General features: G+C 60.8%; 1 protein-coding gene across 2 annotated transcripts; it reads right to left on the minus strand.

Annotated features, from left to right (window-relative positions):
- Window positions 1–930: 930 nt before the first annotated feature.
- On the minus strand, window positions 931–24,485 carry NR5A1 (nuclear receptor subfamily 5 group A member 1). 2 transcript variants are annotated; one of them, XM_055818678.1, is made up of 7 exons: window positions 24,303–24,485; window positions 21,840–21,955; window positions 21,231–21,372; window positions 16,751–17,391; window positions 8,516–8,635; window positions 7,819–7,966; window positions 931–3,312 (listed from the first exon to the last, which is right to left on the minus strand). In XM_055818678.1, the coding sequence occupies exons 2-7, from the start codon at window positions 21,939–21,941 to the stop codon at window positions 3,065–3,067; spliced, it is 1,401 nt and encodes a 466-aa protein (XP_055674653.1). In that variant the 5' UTR covers window positions 21,942–21,955; window positions 24,303–24,485; the 3' UTR covers window positions 931–3,064. The 2 variants fall into 2 exon arrangements, with proteins under 2 accessions (XP_055674653.1, XP_055674648.1); XM_055818673.1 differs by having other exon boundaries at window positions 21,840–21,958.
- Window positions 24,486–24,698: the final 213 nt, after the last annotated feature.

The following is a 24,698-nucleotide window of genomic DNA, read 5'->3' on the forward strand; positions in this document are numbered from 1 at the left end:
ATCCAACTGGCTCTCCTGTTAGCTCCCTAGTGTTTAGAGCACGTAAAACATGTTGGGGTTTTTGCTGATTATGATGACAGTAAATGCTGATTTTAAAGGCAACCTTCTCTCCTTGTTGCAATGTACCCGCGGGAATGTGCTGCCATTCAGGCGCGGCCACGCGCTGCGGCTATATGTGGCTGGATGCAGTGGAGGGCGGTTTGGCCACGGTGCAGGGGACCAGGGCACTGCACGCTGCCCTGTGCTGTGTCCTGCGCTGCGCCACCTTCCCTGGGCTCAGCACAGCATGTGCCAGCCAGCAGGTATTTGCGTGCTGTTGGGAACCGCAGCCCTAGAGCAGCCCCGTGCTGGTCAGGAGGGCGAGGTGTGCGTGCAGACCATCGTGCCAGTTATCGGAGTCAGCCAAGCAGCATCCCCAGCTGCTGGCACTGGGGAGAGCCAGGGCATGGGGCACTTCCCAGCACTGAAATGCCACAGACAGGGCATCAAACCCATTGCAGGGCTCTGTGCTTTGTGGTGGGTTTGCTCCCTGCCGCAGTGCATGGCACACTGGGGGCTCTCGGCCACAGTGACCACCAAGGGCTACATGAAAAATCCTGAGTCTAAGCTAATTGCCCGTAAATGTTGTCATTCGTGAGCTCACTTGCAGAACACACTCAGAGTCACTATGGCAATTCCCAGCAGTGCTTTGAACCTGATCCTGACTCACACCACAGCAGCGACCCCCCTCCCACAGCCATGGTGTCCCGGTCACACCAAAGGCAGGTGGCACTCCAGGAGGGACACCCTTGGGCACCCGGCGTGTGCCGGGCCAAGCACTGCTCTCCCATGGGAGCACCAGGCAGGGCATCCTGCCTGCCCGTGGGGAGCCAGGAGGAGGGGGCAGCACGGACAAGGAGGGTTAGAGAGACAGTCCAAAAAGACAAAGTCTGCCTTTTTAAATGAACTGCAAAATTTATTACAGTGGTTTGCTCCTGACAAGGAAGTTGGTAACCTCCTGCCTGGGAAGGAAGGGTGGGGAGTGGGGAGGGAGGGGGATGAGAGGGAGGCAAGGAAGTGAGAGACACAGAGAAAGAGAGAGACACTTAAGGACACTTTTCATTTTCTGAAAATAAAACATCTTTTACCTCCCAAACCATTTTCTCCAGTTAAGTTCACATGAAGAAGAAGGTGAAACCAAACCACAGACTTCAGGAGGAAAATGCACAAACATGTTGAAAAGCAGAGACAAACATGCTCTTCTGCATCTAACAAGCTTCCACAAACTGCGCGGCTCCGGGCGCAGCATCTGCAGCTCCTCAAGGCACCAACTCTGTGCAGAGCTGGGGCAGCCGAAAGCCCGTGCAAGGTGAGGGGCAAACACCCACCGTGGAAAGCAAACCTGAACCCACCCCAGCTGCGCTGAGGAGCCCCAGCAGAGCAGGGGGACCGGCCGTGGCGGGGGGCCATGCTGGGCTGCCCAGTGGCAGGAGAGGAGAGCATGGCTGAGACTAAGAGAAAGCAGCAGCAAGAGTGTGGCACGTCCCAGCTCGGGGGGCTGCAGCCCCCCAGCGCTGCCCAGGTGTGCATGCCAGCCCCTGTCCCGGTGGGAGGGAACCGACAGCTCTTCGCTTGCAGCTTGGGCACAACATTTGCTGTCACCTGGGGGCACGGCAGACTGCAACGGGGGTCTGGGGGCTCAGCCTGGCACGAAGCACAGGACAATTCTGATTACTCCTTACCCACACACATGGGCAGGTAAATGCAGGAGGGGGCTGAAAAGCTCCCCTGAGCCCCCAGGCACATGTTGGTGCAGAAGCAGCTCTGGACTGTTTTCAGCCTGGACCTGCCGCTGCCCTGGCACCTGCAGTGCAGGGTCAGACTCTGCACCTCCCTCCTGCCCAGCTGCTCTACCACCATCACCCCCGGGCAGGAAGGGGACAGGGTCCATCCCTGCCCTGTCCTGCCCCTTGGCTCTTCTTCAGGTGCTGCCTGGGCATGGCTGAGGGCTGGAGCAAGACAGGACCTGCGCTGCTCGGGGACGCCATCCCCAGGCCACCCTGTCCTCGCGCTTTGGGAACCAGCTCGGTGGTGCCGATGCCACCTGGGCATTGTGACCTGCAAAGCTTTCCAGCCATGGGGATGTTGTGCTGGCACCAAGGGTGCAACAGCAGAGCCAGGGGCCCAAAGTGTCCTGAGGACAGTCCCCTGCTCCAAGTATGGAATCTCTTAGAGCCTCTGCAGCAAAGCTGTGACATTCCAGATGCGTGCTGACCATGGACACCTGTGAGCTCCAGGCACGGTGGCTGCCACAGGCTGCAAAGCCACAGCTGCTGTCTCCGGCACCGGCAAGCACTGAGAAAACAAATCTCAGCCAAGGGCTCAGCACGGTCCATCCCTGCCTACCTTCGCTTGGCCGGGGCAGCAGTGGCACTCAGAGCAGACAGCGATGCTGCGGGGACCCGGGAGTGGGGACCTTATCATGTGCACCTTGGGGTGCCGACACGGCTGTGTGGGGCTGACAAATCCAGCCCCAACCCCAGCATTCTGCTTGGCTCTTGCATAAATCCTCTGCCTCCGTGCCAGTGCCTTGGAACACCCCAACCGCTGCAAAACCACAACCCCCGGGGGTTTACCTCACCTCTCCCCTGCCCTGTGCACGAGGGGCCCTGAGACATGGGGCAGGGTTTGGGGAGGGATGGCAGCGGTAGAGAAATGGCTGGTTGGGACAGCAGGAGAGGAGCATAAACAGGAGAAAACCAGGACAGGCTTTACCCTTCCTTCGTGCTGCAGAGCCGGGTTGGGCAGGCGACAGGTCGGGCACCACGTGTGTAGAGGAGCCAGGGGTCACGCTGCTGATGGGGCAGACCGGCAGCCAAGCGCACAGCCCCACGGCCATCAAATGTCCTTGCTGTGTACTAAAATAAACCATCTGGGACCTTTCCAATAGTACAGGTTAAACAGCATCACTGAGAAAGGCGGAGTAGAGAGGCAGCACTGGTCCGCCAGCCCCGGGCGCAAGTCCTGCCCCTGCCACGCTGCTGGCAGCGCCCGAGCTCTGCCGGGTCTGTGCTGGTGGCCGCACTCAAGTCCGCTTGGCATGCAGCATCTCGATGAGGAGGTTGTTGCAGGGCACCTCCCCGCTCAGGTGCTTGTGGTAGAGGTACTCCTCTGCCTGCATGCTCAGCGCCCGGACCTCCGCCAGCCGCAGCAGCAGCTGGCGGAACTTGTCCGTGGAGTGGGGATAGTGGCAGATGGTGTACTCCAGCAGCGCTGCGTTGGCCTTCTCCTGAGCATCCTTAGCCAGCGTGTGGTTCTCCAGGTACTTCACGTCTGCAAGGGGGAAGGATGATGGCAAAATGGTGCCAAACACAGTGTCTGCCCCACCTGTGCTGTGCTCCACCAGGAGGGATCCACACGCCTGCGTTAATGCCCCTTGTGCATGAAACTGCGGGGCAGGAGAGGGTCCCACACCCCGTCCCTGCCCTGCCCCCCAGTGCTGAAGATAGACACCCAAAGGCCCAGGCAGCAGGAGGGCCAGTGCCCCCCAGCCCTTGCCCCCAGGAAGCTGCCAAGCCAGAATGTGTTACCAGCTGTGCCCACACGCAGGGAACTGTTGCCATGAGCCCCCTTTAAATCCTGAAGGTCGAGGAAGCGGCTGAATTAATTCCCCCCTAAACCTGGTCTTTCCAGTGTGGCAACCAGGCTCACCAGCCTGGAAACCCTAATCCTCCACGCCTCGCCAGGGTCAAGCAGCTCCCCCGTAATCGCGCTGCCAGCTCCGCTGCCTGCCGGGTGGGAAGCTGTGCAGCAGGCAGCAGCACCAAGATGCAGGCAGGGTCTGGCAGCCAAGAGGCCCCTGCAGCCCCGACGGCAGCAGTGCAGGAGCCGGGGCACGCACAGCCCCAGGGCCACCCCACCACTGCAGCCCCGGTGGGAGGGTGGCTGCAGGGACAACCCAGGTGGGTGGGTCAGGGTTTCTCCAGGCTTTTGGGGCAGCCTGAGCTGGGGTCTGCCCTCCAAGGACGCTGCTCAGGTTGCCATGAGCGTTCTGTGAAGGAAGCACCTATTTTTAATCTGTGCAACACGCTGTTAAACTGGCCCTGGACACGTTTTGGTGGCTTTAGGGGAGCGTGCTGTGCACTGCCCCATCAGCCAGCTCCAGCTACACACAGCAATGGGATCTTGGCGCCTGCCCGTGGGAGACCTTGCTGCAAACCCTGGCACCGAGCCCATGTGGGGCAAGAGGATTTAGCAGATTTACTGTATGGCCATGGAGGCGCCCAGCAGCACTGCCAGCACTGCTGCCCATGTCCAAGCAGCTGCTGATGCACAGCCAAATTCAGGTCTGCGTTGGCAGCCCGGACACAACCCGACCATGGGCTGGGAACAGGGAAATCTGGGCACAGGTTCTGGCCAAGGTGGCTGGGAGTTTGAGGTTTATTTCTGGATTTCCTCACAAACAAGTGGGGAGCTGAACATGGCTGTACCCAGAGGGCTGAGGAGCTTTCGGGAGGGCAAAGTGCGGTGCTGGGGCTGGAGCTACCCAAGCAGAAGGGAGCAGACAGGGCCTCCGTGCCACTGGGCAGGGGTGTCCATGGCCCCACATGGCTCCCTCGGGGGGGGCACGGCACCTGGCACTGCTGCAGCCCTGCAAAGCTGGGAGCCCCCAGCCCATGCCCTGGGTGGGGGGCTGCGGGGCCCCTGGGGAGACCCAGCCTCCGGCCATGCCCATGGCCAGGCTGTGCGGCCAGCCCAGAGCTGTGGCACAGGCACAAAGCATTGCACGTCGCGCCAAGATGCACTTTATCAGATCACCCTTCCCTTTTCACTCCTGCGGCACATTTGCTCTTATTGTCTCCCTTCTACCCGGGTTGTTGTTATGAAATCTCTTTATCTGCATAAGGTTATTGTGCATGTCATTAAAAAAAGAAGTTATATTGATAAATGTCAAATCTATCCCCTGAGTTGGCTCAACAATAGCTAGTTCTACTCGATGAACTCACCTGGTTCTCTGAAAGACCCTATTCACTGTTTAATTGAATATTTGAATAATCTTTTCATTCCTGCAAGGAATAAAGAATGTTGTCCAAATAACATTGACTCACTTCATTTAGAGACACTGCAGCAGTTGCAAAGACTGTCCTGTGACAAAGCCTCCCATCACACATACAGATATGCCTGGGATTATTTCTATGCCCTCAAGTGTTCTTCCTATTCACGGCTCCTTTTGTTTGGGAGAAGCCGCTGATAAATTGCAAACGCTTAAGGGAATGTGGGCTATAAAAGCCTCTCTTCCTCCCCTCCCCAAGAGTAGCTGCTTCATGAATGTAAGTCATGAAATCGAATGATAGGTCAATCCATTAAGGCTCTATTAAGCCCTTCTGTAGAACAAAGCTAACCTGTGCCGTCCTCATAAATATTGCTATTTTGAGAAGCCCTAATTTTAATTAAATCTCTTTACCTGCTCAGGAGAGAAATCTATTTAGAACTCAAATGGCAGCTCTTGTGAGTGGGGCTTGGCTTTGACTGTGCTGTGGCAGAGTGGTAAATGTGGAAATTCTCTTGTTAAAGGCAATTACATCCTGCACATAATACACAATCCCATCCTCTACAGCTGAGCCTGCGAAGGGCAAATTACTCCAAGTGAGCTCTGCAATATGGAGAGAAAAAGTTGGATTTGGGGCAAAATGGTATATGGGAAAATACAGCTATTTGATTCCATGCCTTCACTGAAAGCTGCTGCTCCAGGGCAGCGATTGGCACAGCAGCCACAGCCGCCGGTGCTGGCTGCGCTCTGGGAGGACGCTGCTCCTGCTCACCGTGCTGGGCCATGGCAGGGGGCAGTGGGGGGATGTGGGGCAGCATGAGGCGACTGGTCCTCCTGGTGCTGAGTCCGAGGGCAGCAGCCGGGGAAGGTCTCGGCTCAGGGCACAAGCCCCACCAGCTCATTTATGTCCCAGCCTGGGCACTGCTTGTGCCACACCTTATCGCTGCTCGAGCAGCAAATTATCGTATCTAACTTCTCTGGATTTCAAAACAGCTCTGAAGGAAGAGAAAGCTGAGGGAGGAGATGCTGCAGGTGCAGGAAAGAACAGCAGTGTGGCTCCCACGCCCTGAGACACCCACCCTGCCTGGGCCCCCCGGGCACCCGTGGCTGCCTGCTAACGGGGACACATCCACAGCAAACCAGTGCCAAACCAATGGATCCTTCAGCCTGTATGTCCCTGACCCCAGCCCCTGGGGTGGGGGAGTGGAACCCACTGCCTGCAGCATGTCAGTGCTCCCACTTAACCCCCATTAACCCAGTGGCGGTGCTGCTCCTGGAGTAGGCTGGCTCCTCAGCAACAGGGACATACGGTGATGCAAACTGTCCCTCCAGCACAAAGTACCAAAACATACAGCACAGAGCGGAGCTCCTGGCCTGCTGTGCTTGGCGATCTGGCACAGGGCCGCTGGCAGAGTCCCCCGGATGAGACTCCATGGATGAGGAAGTGCAAGCACTGACCAAGGTGTTGGGACAAGGATGGGGATAGGGTCAGGGATGGGGTGGGATGGAGATGGAATGGAGGTAGGACTGCCCAAAGCTGGGCTCACCATCCCAGCTCAGCAGCAGCACCCAGCCACTGCAGGGACCCAAGCACAAGTTTCCCTGGGGAAATGCCAGTTCCTGCTCCATCCAGGTGCATGCAATTAGCAGCAGCCATGGAGGTGTGGGAAGTGAAGCAGCCACAGTGGCAGAGGTGTGAGCTGGGAGTGCGGTGGCCAGCTGAGCCCCTGGCAGGCCCCACCACCATCCTCGTGCCGGGAGGTGAGATTTCCCACCAGGACGGGGCCAAGGGGTAGGTGTCAGCACCAGTAATGAAGGCAGACAGACACCCTGGGGTCCCCGTGGTGCTCAGCACCACCCATACCTGCACCACCCCACCCAGGGCTGAGATCTCTCCAGTGGGATTCAGATGGGTATCCCTGCCTCAGAGCGATGCCTGCGGGGAAAGGAGGCACATCCCTGGCTGTGGTGGATGGGGAGATGCTCCCCACGGGGGCAGCAGTGTGGCCAGGGTGGGAGCAGGGCAGGAGCAGGGCAGGAGAGGGGCTCAATCAGGGCAGGATTGAGGCAGGACCAGGGCAGGACTGGGGCAGGGATGGGGCAGGAGCAGGGCAAGAGCAGAACAGGATCAGAGCAGGACTGGGGCAGGAGCGGGGCAGGAGCAGGACAGGAGCAGGACAGGAGTGGGGCAGGGACGGGCAGGAGCAGGGCAGCGCTGCTATGCAGCCCCAGGGACGTTGCGGGCTCCGGCAGCAGCTCCCGTGTGTTTTGTCTGGGTGAGGTGGGACCGTGTGAACCCGCCACCTCGCCCGGCCGCAGGCTCCGCGGCTGAGCCTAATCAGAGCCGCACGCAGGCCCTGCTCGCCACGCACCGGCCTCTGACGCAAATCCCGGGAGATACGGCCAGCCCTGGCTGCTGCCTCTATCAACACGCCTGTTTTGCTGCTGCCGTATCAGCCAGTTGTTTCCCTGCCTGGTGTGAGGGCGATGGACCAAAACAGGCTCCACTCAGCCAACAGCCGCATCTCCCGAGGATGGGGGCAGCGCCCGGCCCCGCGGTGGGAGACGCTTTGGGTGCCCCCGGCACGGTGGGGGAGCCGCCAGTCCTAGCCCTGGCTCCTGGCTCCTCGTTCAAAGCCCCTTCATTGCCTGTCGGCAAGGCGGCTGGACCCTGGGCTGCACGTGCCTCCTCTGGCTGTGCTCCCACCCCCTGAGACCCCACGGCAGCACAGCCGTGACCTCTGAGCGTGGCCGCCCCTCGCCCCGGTGCCCCCCGTGGCAGTGCTCACCAAGGCTGAAGAGGATGAGGAACTTGAGGCAGACGAACTCCTGCCGATCCACCTGGAGCGAGTGCAAGTGCAAGACGAGCTCCTGTGCCTGCAGCACCAGCGTGTTCAGGATGGAGCCCGCCTGGGCTGTGATGGTTGACATGTCCACCTGTAGGACAGGGACAGCATCAGCCGTGGCGTGCCAGCCCCCCCAAACCCGCTGCAGTGGACCCTGCACAGGGCAGGAGCCAGACACCAGCCCAAGGCTCTGACTGAGAGTTAGGGGTGCCAAAGCAAAGGCTGATGAGTGAAATGGGAACCCTGTTTCTCCAGCACTGCTTAAAACAGAGGGGCCCTTTGCAGGGTGCTGGCATCACAGGCACCCACATCTCCAAAAACTGCCCCCAGGGAGGGAAGGGGCCCTTCGCTTGTCCTGCCTCTACAGGTACAGCTGTGGCTGTTGATCTTTCCATGAGAATTTTTTTTTCTCCAGAACCAGAGCTAGATGGTAGGACGGGACAGGATGGGATGGGACAGAATGTGGTGGGATGGGATGGGATGCAATGAGATGGGATGGGACTGGACCTTCTGCACATGCACTTCCATAGCGCAGCAAAAGTAAGCCAAGTCACACCTGTGCCCCCCCTTCAGCCCCACCACCCGGCTCCCACTGCCACCTCTGCAGCAGCCACCGCGGTCTCTGTGGACTGGCACTCACCTCCTGGCCGGTGACAAGCAGCACACTGTGCTCCTTGCTGTGCTGCAGCTGCCGGTAGATGTGGTCGAACACCAGCAGCTCGCTCCAGCAGTTCTGCAGCAGCTTCATCTGGTCACCCACCTGAAACACAGCCAGAGCAGCACCACTGACACCCACCACGCCGGGGCAGCCCAGGCTGCGGCTGCACAAGCTTGTCCCGGCTGGCAGGATGGAGCTGGGCTGCCCGGGTCCCCACACCACCCCTCTGCCCCCCAGCCCTGTGTCCGAGGATCAGCTCCACGCTCCAGCCCTGTGGTGATGATGCCTCAAACTCACACCATCAGGTGCTATGGCATGTTGCCACATTAGCACTGGACCTGGGCAAGACTTGACCCATCTGTGTCTCACCCTGAGCACAAGAGAAAGGGGTTTCTAGCAGACCGGCATCATTGTCAGAAAAAGGTGGGACTGAACTTCATCCTCCAGGACTTTGTGCTTGATCCTTGCAGCTGGGCAAAAGCCCCATTTTTTTAAGAACCTGAAGCTCTCCTCAACCCCGCTGCCTGCAGAGCATTTCCCAAAGTATCACACATGCATGTGTATGTGGAAATTGCAGTCTGACTGTGAATGAGCTCCTAGCAAGGAGATGCTGCATCTGGTTAATGAAACATTAATTGCAAAGCCCTGGTCTGGCTCCTTTTTCCCGTGTCTGCCCTTGCCAGCATGTAACCGGGCTGGTCGTTGTGCCCCACTTCACCTCACTGCTGGTGTCCCACACATGACCTCCATCACCTCCATGGCGGGTGGGAGGAGAGGATGGCAAGACTGATGCCCACAGCACCAGTTAACCTCGATAGCAAGGACTGCAACCACCAGCACCCTGCGGCCAGGAGGCAGCTGCAGGCTGATGCCCCCCGCACGCCTTGCACCGCGCTCACACAGCACCGACCCCACACTCTGCAGAGATCCCATGGGAGGCCAGCTCAGCGGCGGGTCCTTTCGGGTGGGCAGGGAGGGACCTGCACCCCCAGCAAGGAGGTCCCAGGGCTGGAGGAGAGGAGACCGGCCAGGCAGCTGCACAGCACCAGCTTTGAAGCAGCTCGGCACATTTCGGTGGCACTTGCTGGCTCTTATCAGCATGGGTTTTCCTCCCCAGACAGCACACAAATCTTTAACTAAATGACTGCTGGCCACGTCCCCACGTGGGAGGGAATGCAGGGCTGCTGCACAAAGGCCCTGTGTCTCCAGGCAGCCCCTCTGGATACTTTAAAATGAAACAAAACAGTACCCATCCTCACCTCCCTGCCCGAGATGGCAGGTTTGGGGGGTGGGGGAGCCCACAGAGCTGCCTCAGTGCAGCATTGGCATGAAGGAGCTGCCAGCTATGGGGCATCACTGTGCCCTGCAGCTGCCAGCTTCTTCCCTGCCCACACATCAACACACACCTGATCCCATGCTCATTTTGCACGAGTGCTGGTGTGTACGTGCAGGCACAGGTAGAAGCGTCCACAGCTATGCTTTCAAATACATGACTGCGATTGCCTCTGGTAAGAAGCTCAACCCAGGACACAAACTGCAGGGACCTCCAAAGGTCTAGTGGGAAAGCCAGTGGGCTGCAGGCAGTGCCAGCGATGGGCACGATGAGCTGCCAGAGCCAACGGCTGCACTTGGCAGAACAAAGAGCCCTGCCAGGATCCTGTGCCTGGAGCCACGGCCGGACACATGCTGCCACCCCAGCTCAGGGGGCAGGCAGGAGGGACACCATCCACCTGCCTTCCCCACCACCCCGCTGAGAACCACCACAGGTCACTGGCTTCATCCCCTCAGCACTGCTGTCCACAGGACCCCAACACCTTTCTGCAAATAGCTGAACCTCTGCCCTACCCGGAGCCCCCCTCTCCTGCAAGGCTGGTGGAGGGGAAGGGCTGGGGTTATCAGTAACGCTTCCCTGCAGAGCACATTCAGTGCCAGCAGAAGAGCTCTGCAGTGCCATTGTGGTCACTGCCTTTAATAGAAGGAAGACAGATGCAGTATCACAGGACTGGATAATACTCTCGTTTTGTTGAAGAGGCTGCAATAAACCAGTGCTGGGAGATTGCAAAAGGAATAGAAGTCAGATGAGAAAGAGCTTTATGGTCTCAGAGCCCCACACTCCCTGTGAGCCGCGGGGATTTGTTTCTCAAGTGTGGTGGGTGGTCAGAGCTGGACGCGCAGCAGCACGAGGAGGGAGATGCAGCACAGAAGGCAGCAACAGCGGCTGGGGCTGCGGTGCCCACTCCTCCCCGACAGCACAAAACCTGCCTGCGGCGAAGTGCAATGGGCGCAACGGGGCTGCCAAGGCCGGGCTCACTGTCACACCGCCCGAAGTGGGGAAGGTGCCACGGTATGCAGCCCAGCAATACGGACCCTGAGGTTTCTGTTCAGCTGCTGAACAAAGAACTGGGGAAAAGCTCATTCTGCATCAAAACAAAATGGAGGTTTTCTGCATTCGTTATGACCTCTGTCCCAAGGCGAGTGGCCTGGCTGTAGCCGCGGCCAGCCCTTGCAGGGAGCTGGGCTCCCAGCTCGCAGTGTGCTGCCAGCCCAGCCGCATGCTCCCGGCCGGTGCCGAGCTCCTCTGCTCCGGCTGAGTCGCAGCATTGTTTTGGAAGCTCCTTCCTGTGCCTCATTCCAGAGCAGGACGAACTCCAGAAGGGACAGACTGAAGGTTTTGCCTTGAAAATGGTTTTTTAAAAGTCAGCTTTTCTAGAAGGAAGCATTTCAACTTCTTCCTTTAAAAATTACTGATCAGCTTCTCCCAGACTCTGCAGGCAGGTTCAGCTCCCTTGGCAGAGCACCTCCCTGCAGCCCATTTTGCCCTGCATGGCAGCTGCATGGCTGTTCCCCTGCCAGCACGCTGTGGCCTTTCCTGGGACCATCCCAGTGCCGTGGAGCCATGTGGCCATGGCATTGGGGGATATGGTTGGGAGCACAACAGGGCAAGCTGGGGGCTCTGGAGTCTGGGCAGGACTCAAGAACCCCTCCAGAGATGCCAGCCCTGCCTATGCCCCAGCACCAAGCTGGGTATCCCCCTGCCTCAGGCTGGGGCAGCGGTGGGCATCCCCCCATGGCCCCACTCCAGCAGTGTGGCTCCGCTGCAAGGCAGCTCCGGGCTGGAGCTCGCCTCCCCCCTGCCCAGCACCAGCCTGGCCTCCCAGGAGGAGAGGGCTGCTAATGGGCGGCCACGCGGAGTCAATCCATCCACCCGGTGAGGCGGCACGCACACTCTCGCCTTTAAAAGTTAAGCAAAGGATCTTCCTCTTTTAATGTCAAGGCTTTTCAACAAGAGTGCTTTATCAAGCACCTGATGCAAGCTGTCTTTAAGAGGTGATTTTTTATATTATTTTTTTTTAAAGCGAGCATTTAACCCATTGACAAAACACGGCAGTGAAACCCTCGCCTTGCAGGGTGAGCCCTCCCCTGCCACTTGGCCACCGAAAGCGCCTTGCTGCTGAAGGCCTGCGACCCACAAAGAAATGGATTTCCCTGCAGCCGATGGGCTGGGCCAAGGGCCAGAGGGGAGGCAGGGAGAGCAGAGGCACTGGCAGTGCTGCTGGGATGCAGGGCTGCAGGACCACATGCAGATGTAATTTTAAACCTCCTGCAACCCTCCCTGGGTCTGTAGGTGTGAGTCAAAGATGCCCCTGCGAGTGTTGAGGCCCCACAGAATGCGCCCAGGCCACCCCAGTGCCTTGGCACCCTGAAGCCAAACCCCCACAAGGACAGCACAGCCCTGCTGTGCTCGCTGCTTCGTGCACGGCTGGTCCAGGGCATCCCCCACCTCAGGTACCATCATCTGCCCTCGGACATCTCTGCAGCATTATCAACCATAGTGATCCACCAGCAATCCCTCTTTGCTTGGAAGCTCTGGGCAGGTCCCAGGACACCAGTCCCCCACCTCTCCCCACCCACCTTCAGCACACCACAGGCACGAGGAGTGCTCGGATGCCTCCAACTGCCTTCACCCCAGGGATGCTCTCTGGACCTCCTCCCAGATCACTGGTGCAGGATTTGCCCCAGAAGCTCCCACGCAGGTACACAGCACACACCAGCATCCTGAGCCACAGCCTGGGCAGTTATTGGGTGCGAGCAGCACCCATTACCTTGGCTACTGGGAAGTACGAAAGCTGATTACCGTCTGCCAGCCACCCACAATCAAAACCCCACGAAGTCTAAGGTGTTAATGGTCAATGTGGGTCCCCATCCCCCTGTCCAGACACCACTGCAATGGGCATCTTAAAGCAAAAAACCATCAAGACCAGCATGGCAGACCACCTCATCTCCTATCCCATGCTGGCAGAGCACATTCCTGTGGCCCAGGCTACTGCTTTTTGCTGGGGCTTGCAGGCAGCCTGCTGCAAGGCTGGGTGGGCATCATGGTGCTGTGTGTGTGTGCCCCAGGAGCGAGGGCAGGGCTGTGCCAGCCGGGACACCAGCAGGCAGGAAAAGCCGTCACATTTCCCCCAGTGCATAGGATGCTAAACATTGCTGCAGCATCCACAACCAGAAGGAGATTTTAAATCTGCCAAAAACGCTCTGGCTGTTGGCCAGGAGATGGGGTCAAGATGACCCACACATGCTAAAGGCAGAGAAGCAACTGACTGCAAATAGGCTTCGTCGTGGCTCTGGGATCTCTAATGAGAAGTGAGGGAGAGCAGCCCCACAAACAGACCCAGCGACCCACAGGAACCCCTTGGTCCATGGGAACAGTGCTGCCCTCAGCATCATCCCCGCACTGGTGCTTGCCCATGGGAGGGTGGTTTGCCCTGGCCCCACAGCAAGGAGGGGTCGAGGAGGGGATCTGCCATCAGCCCAATTCCCTGCAGCCGTGCCGTGCCCCTCCACCAGCACGGGGACCCGCCACGCTCAGCCAGCCCAGCCTTCGGGCTGAAACCACGGCAATTTGTTTAACATTCCTGGCTGCTCATCCCAATCTAAAGGTCACTGCACCCCTGTGTGCATGATATTTATATGTATGGATGGCTGTAACACCTATATAAACCCGGCTGTGCAAGATACATGTATATAAACCAAACTGAAACCAGACACAATGTGAGTGTGCAAATGTGCTTGTGTATGCACATCTCTCTGTCTGTCTCTTTCCATATATATATAAAAAAATTACATCTGAAAGGACAAAGTTGCCTGAGACTCACGACCTAACAAAATATATTTCACCCCCGGCCCATATTTTTCTTCCTGAAGAGATGCTGCAAATCTTCCCTCAGTCCTGACACATCTCATCTAGACTCAGTTAAAGTTTGTATTTATGGGCGTCAGCGCTGACCTCTTCCACCTCCGCCCGCGCGGCCTCGCGCCGCGGCTGCCTGGCCGGCCCTCGATAAACAAGCGGGCCCCCAAATCCCCCTCTGCCGTGCGGCATTATTAGTCTTGCCTCCGAAGGCCAGCGCAGTCCGTAATTCTCTGCCTGGTGACACGAGATGAACGCCACGACATCAGTCTCCCCGGCGGATTGGCATGGGGACCCTCGTTTGTCAGTGGCAGACTGACAGAATTACTGGCCCTTAAATGAAACGATATATCTGGGAAGTTAAATCTGTTTTCAATCTGACTGCCCAGCGCCTGCGGGCAGACGTGGCGTGTGAGCCGATGTCAAGAGGCCATTATCCCATCACCCTCCTCCTTCCCTGGGCGCAGTGGTGGAGCCGGGGGGGGGTCTCGCCAACACCCCCCACCCCAGCCACTCTGCCAGGAGGAGATGGCAAAGCACACGGTCTGCCACTACCCCTTGTCGGACTGCTAGTGTGAGAATGGGCATGGGAACAGGAACAAGAGCTGCTGGCTCCAGGGGGGACCTGCTCCCGCTCTCCCTGGGCAGGGAACAAGGGCTTGTCCTGGCCAGGCATGAGCCAGCGGGTCCCCGTGCCCCCAGGGGTTTGCTCCCTGGTCTCCAGGCTCCCTGCAAGGAGAAACCAGCTGTCTGCAAACCAGCTCTGTGGCAGAGGCACGTGGGTGCTGGGAGTGTTCAGGCAGGGGACACCATGCATGGGGTCATCTGCCTGCATCCTCCTTTCACTTGCCTGCACCCCCTCTCCACTTGGCATCAGCCCGGCATGATGCCCTGGAGCAATGTCCCTGCATGGTGCCCTTCCAGCCTGGATCCCTGCGGAGCCTCAGCCAACAGCCCTTCTCTGGCTGGGGATGGGGACCATTCCCTTCAGGCAGACGTTCCCAGGGGATGGAGAGGGCTGCTGGCATCCCCTGCTCCGACGAGCCCTGAGCACCCAGCGCAGACTGCCTGCATGACAGCCATCGATCTCCAAGATCGCGATTTTACTCTGTGCTAGCAGGCTTTAGGATAAAGCCGTAAACTCTGCACTAGCAGGAGTTCATTTACCGCCCCAGCAGCTGTTTGCTTTTATGTGCCGGGCAGGATCAGGAACAGGGTTTCAGGAGCTGTAGACCTACTCCTGCTTCCAATGGCTTCTCTCCATGTGCCCAAGGGAAAGCCACTGCCCTGCACTGGGGAGGATGTGCCGTGCTGGGTGGACAGCAGGCAGCCCCAGCATCGTCCCCGGGGGGATGTGCACAAAGGGGCCCGAGCACCACAGCCCTGTGCTGGGGGCTCGGACCTGCCCGGTTACACTGCGCGCCACCGAGCCAGCACATGGGAGGGAGCCAAGGCCAGCGACAACCGTGCTTTCTCATGCTCCCTCTGGAGTCAGGGTGGGATGTGGTGTCCTGCAGTCCCTGGTCCTGCAGGAATCTGCCCCATGCTTGCCGCACGGATGAAGGCAAAAGGTGTGAGTGGTGATGGCACAGCGACAGATGGGAATGCCCAGCCAAGCCCCAATCCCTGGGCACTGCACCCTGTGCCCTGGTCACAGTGGGGGGTATGCCCCGCTCCTGGTGGGACACCCGTGGTGCTGCTCAGGTGAGGCCCCTAGCACTGCCGTCCCCCCCAAGCCCGCGTGAGGAGGAGCACCCGCCAACACGGATTCACACGGAAACAGCCTATTTTGGTGGCGCAATCAGGCTGACAATGGAGTTACAAGGCTACACGGCACTGCAGCCGGGAGCTGAATTTACACAGTTTACAATATCTCCTGCAAAACAACAACCACCCTGTTCCCAAAATCCAGGCTGGACACTGATATGATTGAAATGAACCTGACCCACCCCCACAATGCCATTTCCTGACACTGTTCTGGCAGCCTGGGGCTATTTTGGGCCCTGAAGCTCTGCCACACTCGGCCCCATGGCACCCAGTGGGGTGGGCATGGGGGAAGAGCCTGGCCCTGTGCTGGGGCATGGTCCCCATGGCACTGCGGGAAGAAGATGGTTTTGGCCAGGGCCAGGTAGCACAGCCTCACGCTGGAAGCACAGGAAGGCACCCAGGTCTTCCAGCCATCCCAGGACATGGTTCTCCGGGGTCTGGCCACATTGCAAAATTTTCTCTCCCATTTTTGCACCAGTTTGGGATCTTAGGTCAGCCCAGGACATGAATGGAAAACATCTGAAAGCTTGGCAGGGTTTGCAGGATGGCAGAGGCTGTACCACCCCCACTAATCCACCCCTTGGCCCCAGTATTTGGGGAGATTTGCTAGAGGGGATGGCCTGGCATGATGGGGGTCAGCTCCTTGTCCCCCAGCCAAGTGTGCTCACAGGCTGCCAGCAGCAGAAGCAGCTCTGGGGGAGGCTTGGTGATGTCCCCTGCCCCAGCCAGCCCTGCCCTGGCTGCCTGGTGCTAATAGGCACCCACCTGACAGCATCCATTTTCTTCCTAAAGGCAGAGGTGAGAATTGTCTCAACTATAATTCCTCAATGTTACATTTTTCAATTATATCTTGAGCTTGACACCACAGTCACTCTGCCTGCAATTGCTTCCACACCTGCCCCTGCCATGATGAATCTGAAATCATTAGTCCTGTGGCAACAGCGGGAATCGCTCCAGTGTTGCAGCCGGGCCCGGGTGCCTCCAGCCCTGTCACACAGGGACCAGGAACAGGACGGTGGGACACCAGCAGATCTGCAGGGCTGGCAGCCCATGGCTCATGCCCACAGGCATTGTTGCCTCGTCCTCATGGCATTTCAGTCCCAAACCTGTCCACAGCAGCATCCCGTTCTCATGGCATTTCAGCCCCAGTCCTGCCCACAGCAACATCCCATCCTCACGGCATTGCAGCCCCAGTCCTACCTGCCTCCCATCGCCCACCCAGTGCAGCATCCATCCCTCCCCCCTGCCCAGGCTCCTACCTCCAGCTCCTTGAAGAAGATGCAGCTCCGTGCCCATTCCACAATGGAGAAGAGGGTCTGGTCAGCCATCTTGCACATAAGGCCGAAGGTGCTGAGCTTCTCATGCCGGCCTTTGCCTTGCTCTTGCTGCAGGCAGGCCAGTATCCGCGCCTTCACCTGGTCTTCATCCGGCTCCAGCTGCAGCAGCTTCAGGATGACATCGGGGATGTCAGGCGGGGAGCTGCTGGGGTAGGTCTCTGGGTACATATAGGCAGGCATGGACTCGTGCATATTTGTGTAGTGGTCCGGGTACTCGGACTTGATGGTGCGGTTGGGGAAGGAGGGGTAGTGGTAGCCAGAGAGCGGCACGTGGCTGGGCACAGTCATTCCCAGGGAGGGTGTCCCATAGGGGCTGCGCTCGTAGTCGATGGGCGTCAGGGCAGCAGGGTTGGGCGGCAAGGTCTTGGACATGGCATGGATGCTGTGAATGGTGGAGGACAGGCTGTAGTCGTTCTGCACTGGGGACATGATCTGAGGCACAGTCTCCAGCTTGAAGCCATTGGCACGTATCAGAGCTTTCTTCTGCTGCTTTAAGGCACGGTCTCGCTTGTACATGGGTCCAAACTTGTTCCTCCCACCACGCATCCTGTCTGCACGCACAGCTGGGGAGCAGAGAGGGCAGAAGTTGCAATGAACCCTCGTGGAAGCAGACCAGTGCTTCCACGCAGCGTGGAGAAAATGATAAGGGGGAAATTGGTGGCCAAAAGGGACTGGGGGGCACTGGGGAGACCTTCCCAGAAAGCCACCGGCAGGCTGTGCTGCTCCCAGCCCAGCCACGCACACTATGGATGTGACACAGCAGGTTCAGGTGCCTGGTCCTGGGTCTTGCCTTGCTGGTGTCACCCTCAGAGCTTCTGGGAATTGCAGGAAAGAAAGAGACATTTGGCTTTAACTGCAAAATGGGCTGGGGGATAAAGCATCTTGCATCTCTTGTGGGTTGAGGGGACAGCTCGTGAAGCCCAGGCAGACAAGGGGGCCCAACACCCACTTTCCTTTTTATGACCCCTGACTCTGGACCAGCCCTGGGATTTCCTTGTTTCTGCAGAGCCTGGGACCCCACAGCCCCCTCAGGACCCTGGTTCACCTGCATCGAGGTCACACATGCTTCTTTTCTGCAAATCTCTGTCCTTTTCACAGGCAGCACATCTGGCAGGTCCCACTGGGCACGCTGCACCCCACGGCGGGCCTGCACCAGCTTTGGCGCGGGAGGCTGCCCGTCCCTGCCGGGTATCAGCTACGGCTGAGGGGCTCTGCCAGAGCATCCCACTGTCAGAGTCACTCTGACAGCCCCATCGCAGTCTCCCAGCTGTAGCAAAGCAGATGTTCTCTCTGAACCCCAAAAGAAACCCAAGAATGTGTCAGCGCATGAGGGAGCAGGTGCTTCTCTGCAGCAGCAGCTTGTCCGGCCGCACTGCCCCGCTGCGCTCCCGGGGGCTACTGCCCCGGCCCACCCTTGGAAGAGCTTCAGCTCACTGGAAGCTGGGAGCTGGACGGCAGTGAGAGGGATGGAGGAGAGCTGCCAGCGAGCACAGCAGACAGCATCAAAGGGAAAAAACCTCCGCTGGTTTGCGTCCCTGCTGACAGCAGGCGGGTCTTGCTTTTGTGTCTCAGCTGTTACCTCTGCCTCTCTTTCGCCTACTTATCCTGGGGCCGCTGGAAGTCCAGCCAGCCCCCCCGGAGAGCCAGGGCACCTCCCAAACTCTCCCCAGGCAGGCTGGAAACGCGGGAGCCTCGCCGGGAGCAGCAGCATTTCCAGGGCGAGCAGGAATGTGCTCCCAGGGGAGCCGCCCCGCGCTTCCTCCCTCATTCTTTATTCATGAAAACAGCATCTCGCTGGGAGCGGGGCAGCAGAGGCAGCCTCTGAGGCAAGGGGTGCTGTGGCCCCCTGCTCCAGAAAGCCTGCCCCCACTCCTCGGGGCAACAGACAGCTGCCTCGGGGCAGCTCCTAACTTCAGGGGTACAATAGAGATGGCCACAGTTAGCATGTGTGCATGCTCCTGCCAGGATCCCCCAGACCCGGTCACGCAGCCCCAGCAGGTCTGGTGTCCCCGGCAGGTCTGGTGTTCCCAGCCACGCACCCTGGTGATGCCAGAGCACACCGAAAGCCCAGAGCTCCCAATTGCTCAAAGGAGTGTGTTCACACCACTGCTCAAGGCTGGGCCCAGCGATGCCCAGGGATCACATCCCAAGTAGACCCCAGTGACCCAGGGCAAGGGTGCTCAGGCAGGGACCCCACGGGTGCTGACTGCACCCACACACCCAGTGAGAGGTGCTCACAGCCCAGTCTCACAAATCCTCTGCAGGCAACCGCGAGTACACCTCCTAGTACACCTCCTTCCCTCTCCCGGCAAGAACACAAGGGGAGAAGAGGCCTTTTAATTCCCTCTGCTCCACTTTTCCTGCCGTTTGTGCCTCAGTTGGGATTGGGAACAACTTGCCATTTGCCACGTCCCAGCTGGCTGCTGGGAAGAAACCAATGCACCCCAATGCGCCCTGACCTCTGGGGTAAGGAGTGGGGGGGGGGAGTGGGGCCGCCCAAGGAGCGCCCTACCCTCCGCACCCCCCCAACAAAACCATCTGCAGGCAGCACCCGAGCCACGCAGCTGGGTGCAGCCAGCCGGCACAGCGGCAGGAACAGGCGCCCCACGCACCCTGTGGCCCCCCTGCCTGCCCCCTCTGCCTTACCTGCCCTCACCCCACACAGAGCCCTGGTGGGTGCGAGCTGCTGGCCGAGCTCAGCCTCCCCATCCCACCTCTCCCTGCCCAGGCAGGGGCGTGGGGTGCCTGGGGGTGCCCAGTGGTATGGGCATGCTTGTGCCAGGGCTGTGCTGGTCACCCCAGCCAGGCTTCGCTGCAGCATCCCTGCGGGCAGTTCAAGGGGGCCTGTGTCGACACTCTGACCCCAGAAACAACCATCTCGGGGTGCTTTGGTCCTGTGGAGCTGGGCGCTCACCTTCAAAGCGCCACTTCAGATTCCCTGCCCAAAAAATCCTAGGAACTGAGGAAAGGCGAGCTCCAGTTTTTACTGCAAAAGGGATGGTCCTACAGGAATATCATCTTCTGCTGGGTGATCCCCGCGGCTGCCCAGCTGCAGGGCTTTGCTAAGGAGCTAACAGCAAGAAAATAAGGAAAAAAAACTCAAACCACAGTGTTTGGGAAGGAGCAGCCTTCCGATACCCTGGCTGCTGCCCTCCCAGGCTGCAGGAGCAGAGGAGCTCCGTGCGGAGCAAGAAAAAAAACTACTGAAAAGGGACAAACTGAGCCCGGCGCTGTCCCCTCACCACGGTCACCCCACGGACTGCCCCTGCCCGCCCCCAGAGCCCCCAGCCCCTGCCCCGCACCCACATTCTCCTGTGGCACCGATCAAAACAGCCGGAGCACGCACACATTGATTTAGCGCACCAGTAACTCCAGTCCAGGGAGGAGAGTGAAACTGGGAGCTGTTTGGGGCTGGGGCTGGGAGCCGGCCCGCGCCAGGGGTTTGCAGGGGCTGGGGTCGCGGCTGGGTGCTGTGCCCCACCCCCCACCCCCCGCTGCGGGACCCGCAGCGCTCTGCCCTCGCCCGCACCTGCCCCGAGCGGCGCGGTCCCCACAGCGAGCCCGGGGAAGGGGCTCGGCCCGGGGAAAGGGGCTCGGCCCGGGGAAAGGGGCTCGGCCCGGGGAAAGGGGCTCGGCCCCACCCGCGCCTCCGGCCGCTCTCATCTGCTGCAAAATGCAAACGATTTCAGGGGAGAAGAGCCGGGGGGCGGCTGGCTCTGCTGGGGGGGGGGGCTCCTCTCTGTCTCTGCTTTTGCTTTGCCAGCGCTTGCCCGTGACCTGTCGTCCCCCCCCCGAATGTTTTTTGTTGGCCCGTCGCAGAACCCACCACAAGCCTTGGGGCTGTCGGGGCCCGACTCTGGCAGCTCAGTCGCGATCGGCCCCTCTGCCACGGGCGAGGTGGCAGCCGTGGGAGCTGCGGCTGCGCTCCCCGAGAGCCAGAGGGGGGATCTGCTACAATGCATGTCACCAAGAGGGAAAATATAATTCCTGGTGGGGCTGCAGCAGTTTTATTGCAAGTCCCATAATTTGTAACGTTTTCCTTAAGTCTCGGCTTCTGGAATTATGTGCTTAAGGAAAACAATAATTTCTGCGCTATTTCCCAACGGTTCTGCCAGCAAAGAAAATCCTAGAAAGTTGAAGGCGCAGCGGCCAAAAGCCCCGGGGAAACAAAACAAAAACAAAAAAAGGAAAAGCAGGAGGCTACGCGAAAAAACGAATTTTTTTTGAACTTGGGAGAGAAAAACGGAATCGAAGCGGCCGCGGGAATTACCGGCCCGGGGACGCGGCGCGGCGGGCGGGGACGGCGCGACCGGCACGGGGGGAACCGCGCAGCCCCGCATAGCCCCCGGTCCGTCCGCAGCCGCAGAGGCCGGCCGTGCCGGCGGTGTGCCCTGTGCCCTACCTTCCAGGCGCATCCCCACGGTGAGGCACTTCTGGAAGCGGCAGTAGGGGCAGCGCTTGCGCTGGGTCTTGTCGATCTTGCAGCTCTGGCTCTCGGTGCAGGTGTAGTGCTTGTTGTTCTGCACCGTCCGCTTGAAGAAGCCCTGCGGCGGCGGGCGGCGGCGATGCGGCGGGCACCGGCATCCCCGCATGGGTATCCCGGCATCCCGTCCCCTCGCCTCGCTTCCGAGGGAGGCTCCCACCGTCCCCCGCCGCGTTCGGGGCTCCCGTCGCGGCCGCGCTCCCGTCCCGCCCCGCCGAGCGCGAATCTGCCGCTAACGAAAACGGGCGAGGAGCGGCCCGCGGCCGGCCCCGCTGCCCCGGCCCCTGCAGAGCCCCCTCCCCGCTCCCCGCACAGCCCCGGCCCCTCTGCCCCGCGCAGCCCCGCTCCCCGCGCAGCCCCGGCCGCCTTTCCCCGGTCCCCGCAGGGCGCCGGTCCCCGCTCGGCGCCGGTCCCCGCTCAGCCCCGGCCCCGCTCAGCCCCGGCCCCGCTCAGCCCCAGCTCCGCAGCCCCGGCCCCGCACAGCCCCAGCCCCGGCCCCGGCCCCGCACGGCCCCGGGCGGCTCCTACCTTGCAGCTCTCGCAGGTGAGCAGCCCGTAGTGGTACCCGGAGACCTTGTCCCCGCAGACCGGACAGAGTTCGTCCAGGTCCTCATCATATGAATAGTCCATCCCCTCCGGCGGCCCTGCTGCGGGACAAGCCAGCGGGTCAGCGGGCCGGGCCGGGCCGGGGACGGGCACGGGGGGCGGCCCCAGCCCCTGCGCCGGGTGCGGAGCGGGAGCGCGGCGCGGCGCAGACCGAGCGGCAGGTGCCGGAGCCGGAGCCCTTTATAGCGCCTGGAAGAGCATCTCCATGTTGGTGCGGGCGAGCGGCCACCCCCCCGGGGGCTGGGGAACCTCCTCTGGGGAGAGCGGGCGGCTCACGGCGCCGGGGACGGGCTGGGGGCGGAGGGACCTGCCGGGACGGGGCCGCGCTCTGCCCCACTGCCGGCCCCGGCCCCGCAGGCCCCGCTGGGCGGTGGGTACGGCCCCCGGGCCGGCAGCCCCGGGCAGCAGCCTCGTGCCGAGCACAGGGGGCCACAGAAGGAGCTGGGGCTGGGGGCTGCCCCCCGCGAAGGCAGTGCTGCGCGGGGCTGGGGGAAGCTCTCGGCCAGGCCTCGGCAGCACTGCGCTCCAGCCGCGGGGGCACGGGGGGCTGCAGGGGCACTGGGCAGGTTCAGGAAGGGGCACCCATCCCTTCCCCACTCCCCGGGGCTGGTGGGGCTGCCCCACACCATCCCTGGGGAACAACGAGCCCCCCACCTCCCCAGGCATCTGGCCTGCCAGCAGCTGGACCGGCGTGGGAGCCCAGGGTCCCGGGGGTGGAGCACGATGAGACGGGTGTGAGTGAGAGGAGCAGCCGGCCCCACTCGGGGCACAGCCCCGGCAGCCCTGGGGCCAGCCAGAGCCACCTCGAACACCCCGCAGCGGGCAGGCCTGGCTGCAGGCAGCTGTTCACGGAGCCCAGGGAAAGGCACATGAGGAGCACTGGGGCGTGCGGCAGCTCCTGACACCCCCTCTGGGGCCACCACTAAGGAGGTGACAGTTTGGACCTCGCACTGGCCACACCATGTGGAGCAGCCACAGCCAACAGCAACCCAGCAGTAGTTCACCGCTGGTATTTAATTAATTGCTTCACATTTGGGAATTCTTAATGAAATGTTCCATGACGGCAGCAGACCGGCACAGGAGCACCCATGTCTCCAGCATGTCCTGTTTATCGGGATGCTCCTGGGCCGCTTGGCCATGGGCTTGAGGGTCCGGCTCTGAGCCGGTCACTGGTGCTGAACCTGTCCCAGCAGGGCCAAGCTGTTCAGTCAGGAGACCCTTCCTGGCTGGTGCAGAGTCACAGCCTGTCCCAGCATGGGCAGGAGCCTGCTGCCTGCACTGCCTGCCAGGAGCGAGCTCCGATTCCAGGTGCTTGGTGCCAAGGGAGCTGCAGGGAGGGCAGCAGTACCGGCCCCGAGGCTGCGGGCACCTGGGGCTGCTGCGGGGCAGGGGCTGTGCTGCCGGCAGCGCCTGGTGAAGCGGGGCTACTGGCCCCACATGGCTCATCCCACATGGCTCATCGCACACAGCTCACCCCCCACATCTCACCCCCTCTGGCTCGCCCCACACATCTCACCCCGCCTGGCTCGCCCCACACATCTCAATCCGCCCCACAGGCCCGCTGCCGCCCGCGGGTGCGGTGGGTAGGAAGCGGCGCTGGCAGGGAGAGCGGCAAACAGGAAACGGGCTCGGCGGAGCATCGCTCCAGAGCCACGAGGAATCAAGCCCAGGCTAAGAATAGCACCGGAGCAGCCCCCGGTGCGGGTCGGCCGCTGCTTGGCTGGAAGAAGTGCTCCCACCGCCGGCAGAACCCCTCGGCCATGGCCCCTGCACTCACTGCAAGCTGCTGGGGGAGCTGCCGGGCAGCAGTGGAGCAGGACCTGCCATCCGGGAAGAGGAGAGGAACCCAGGAGGGGCCATGGGTTGGGAGAAGAGCCGAGCAAACACCGTGAGGAACAAAAGCAACTCGGAGCCGAGAGCTGCGGTGCCTGCCAGCGTGGGTTGGGGAAAGGATAAGGGGTTGGCCAGCCCTGGGTGCTGGGGGGTTCCAGCCACCTCCCATGCCTGCTCCAGCGCGTGGGGGGTGCCTGGGCTCCCACGGGTAACACAGCACTGGGGCGACCGGGGACCCCCAGCCACCACAGGCGGGGCTCCCAGAGCCCCTCGGCAGCCGGATCTGTCATTTCTGGGCAGCAGCGCGGCTGAGGGGCCAAGGCTACGGTGAGGCCTCGCTGTGCTGCCCGCAGCATGCGGAGCCTCCATCCCCACACCCACCCATGGGGACGGGACGGGAAGCAGAGGCCCACACATGGCTCCCGCTTCCTCGCCAAGCCCTGTTGCGTCCCCAGCGCTGGCCTCAGCCGCCACCATGCTTGGGAATGGCGGCAGTGGCCTGGAGAGGAGTGGGGTGGGGGACCACGGTTCTCCCTGTGGATACATACTCACCGTGAAGCAGCTGAGTATGGGCCGGTGTGGCAGGAGAGCCTCACTGACGCCACCAGCCAGGACCTGTGACCCGAGAAGCCTCCGTGGGGTGCTGGGCACCGCTGCCCTGTCTGCAGCGGGCTGGGGGATTTATGGGACCTGCGTCCGCTGGGAAGGTGTCGGGGCTCTGGCTGCGCACACACCGCCCTGGGCAGGACACCAGCCAATCTCCTCCCCATGGGGGCCAGGCTCAGCTGGGATGGACCCACTTCGGGGCCTTATTGGCTTCTGTGGCCACGTGACCGCGCTGAAAAACATCATAATTAAACTACAAAACGCTGCCCATAAACTAGCATTAGAAAGTGACAGCGAAGATAAGTGGGACCCCCACAGCAGATAACGCGCCATGGGAGAGAG

The sequence above is a fragment of the Falco peregrinus genome, chromosome 1, assembly GCF_023634155.1.
Source record: "Falco peregrinus isolate bFalPer1 chromosome 1, bFalPer1.pri, whole genome shotgun sequence".
Classification (NCBI taxonomy): domain Eukaryota; kingdom Metazoa; phylum Chordata; class Aves; order Falconiformes; family Falconidae; genus Falco; species Falco peregrinus.

What these genes read in the sequence shown, in the direction of transcription:
- NR5A1 (XM_055818678.1), bottom strand. Translation starts at nt 21,941, where the DNA reads ATGGACTATTCATATGATGAGGACCTGGACGAACTCTGTCCGGTCTGC. An exon ending in TCACCTGCGAGAGCTGCAAG is followed by an intron (nt 21,373 to 21,839) that starts GTAGGAGCCGCC and finishes CCGCCGCCGCAG; the next exon opens with GGCTTCTTCAAGCGGACGGT. An exon ending in TCTTCTTCAAGGAGCTGGAG is followed by an intron (nt 8,636 to 16,750) that starts GTAGGAGCCTGG and finishes GCTGTGTTTCAG; the next exon opens with GTGGGTGACCAGATGAAGCT.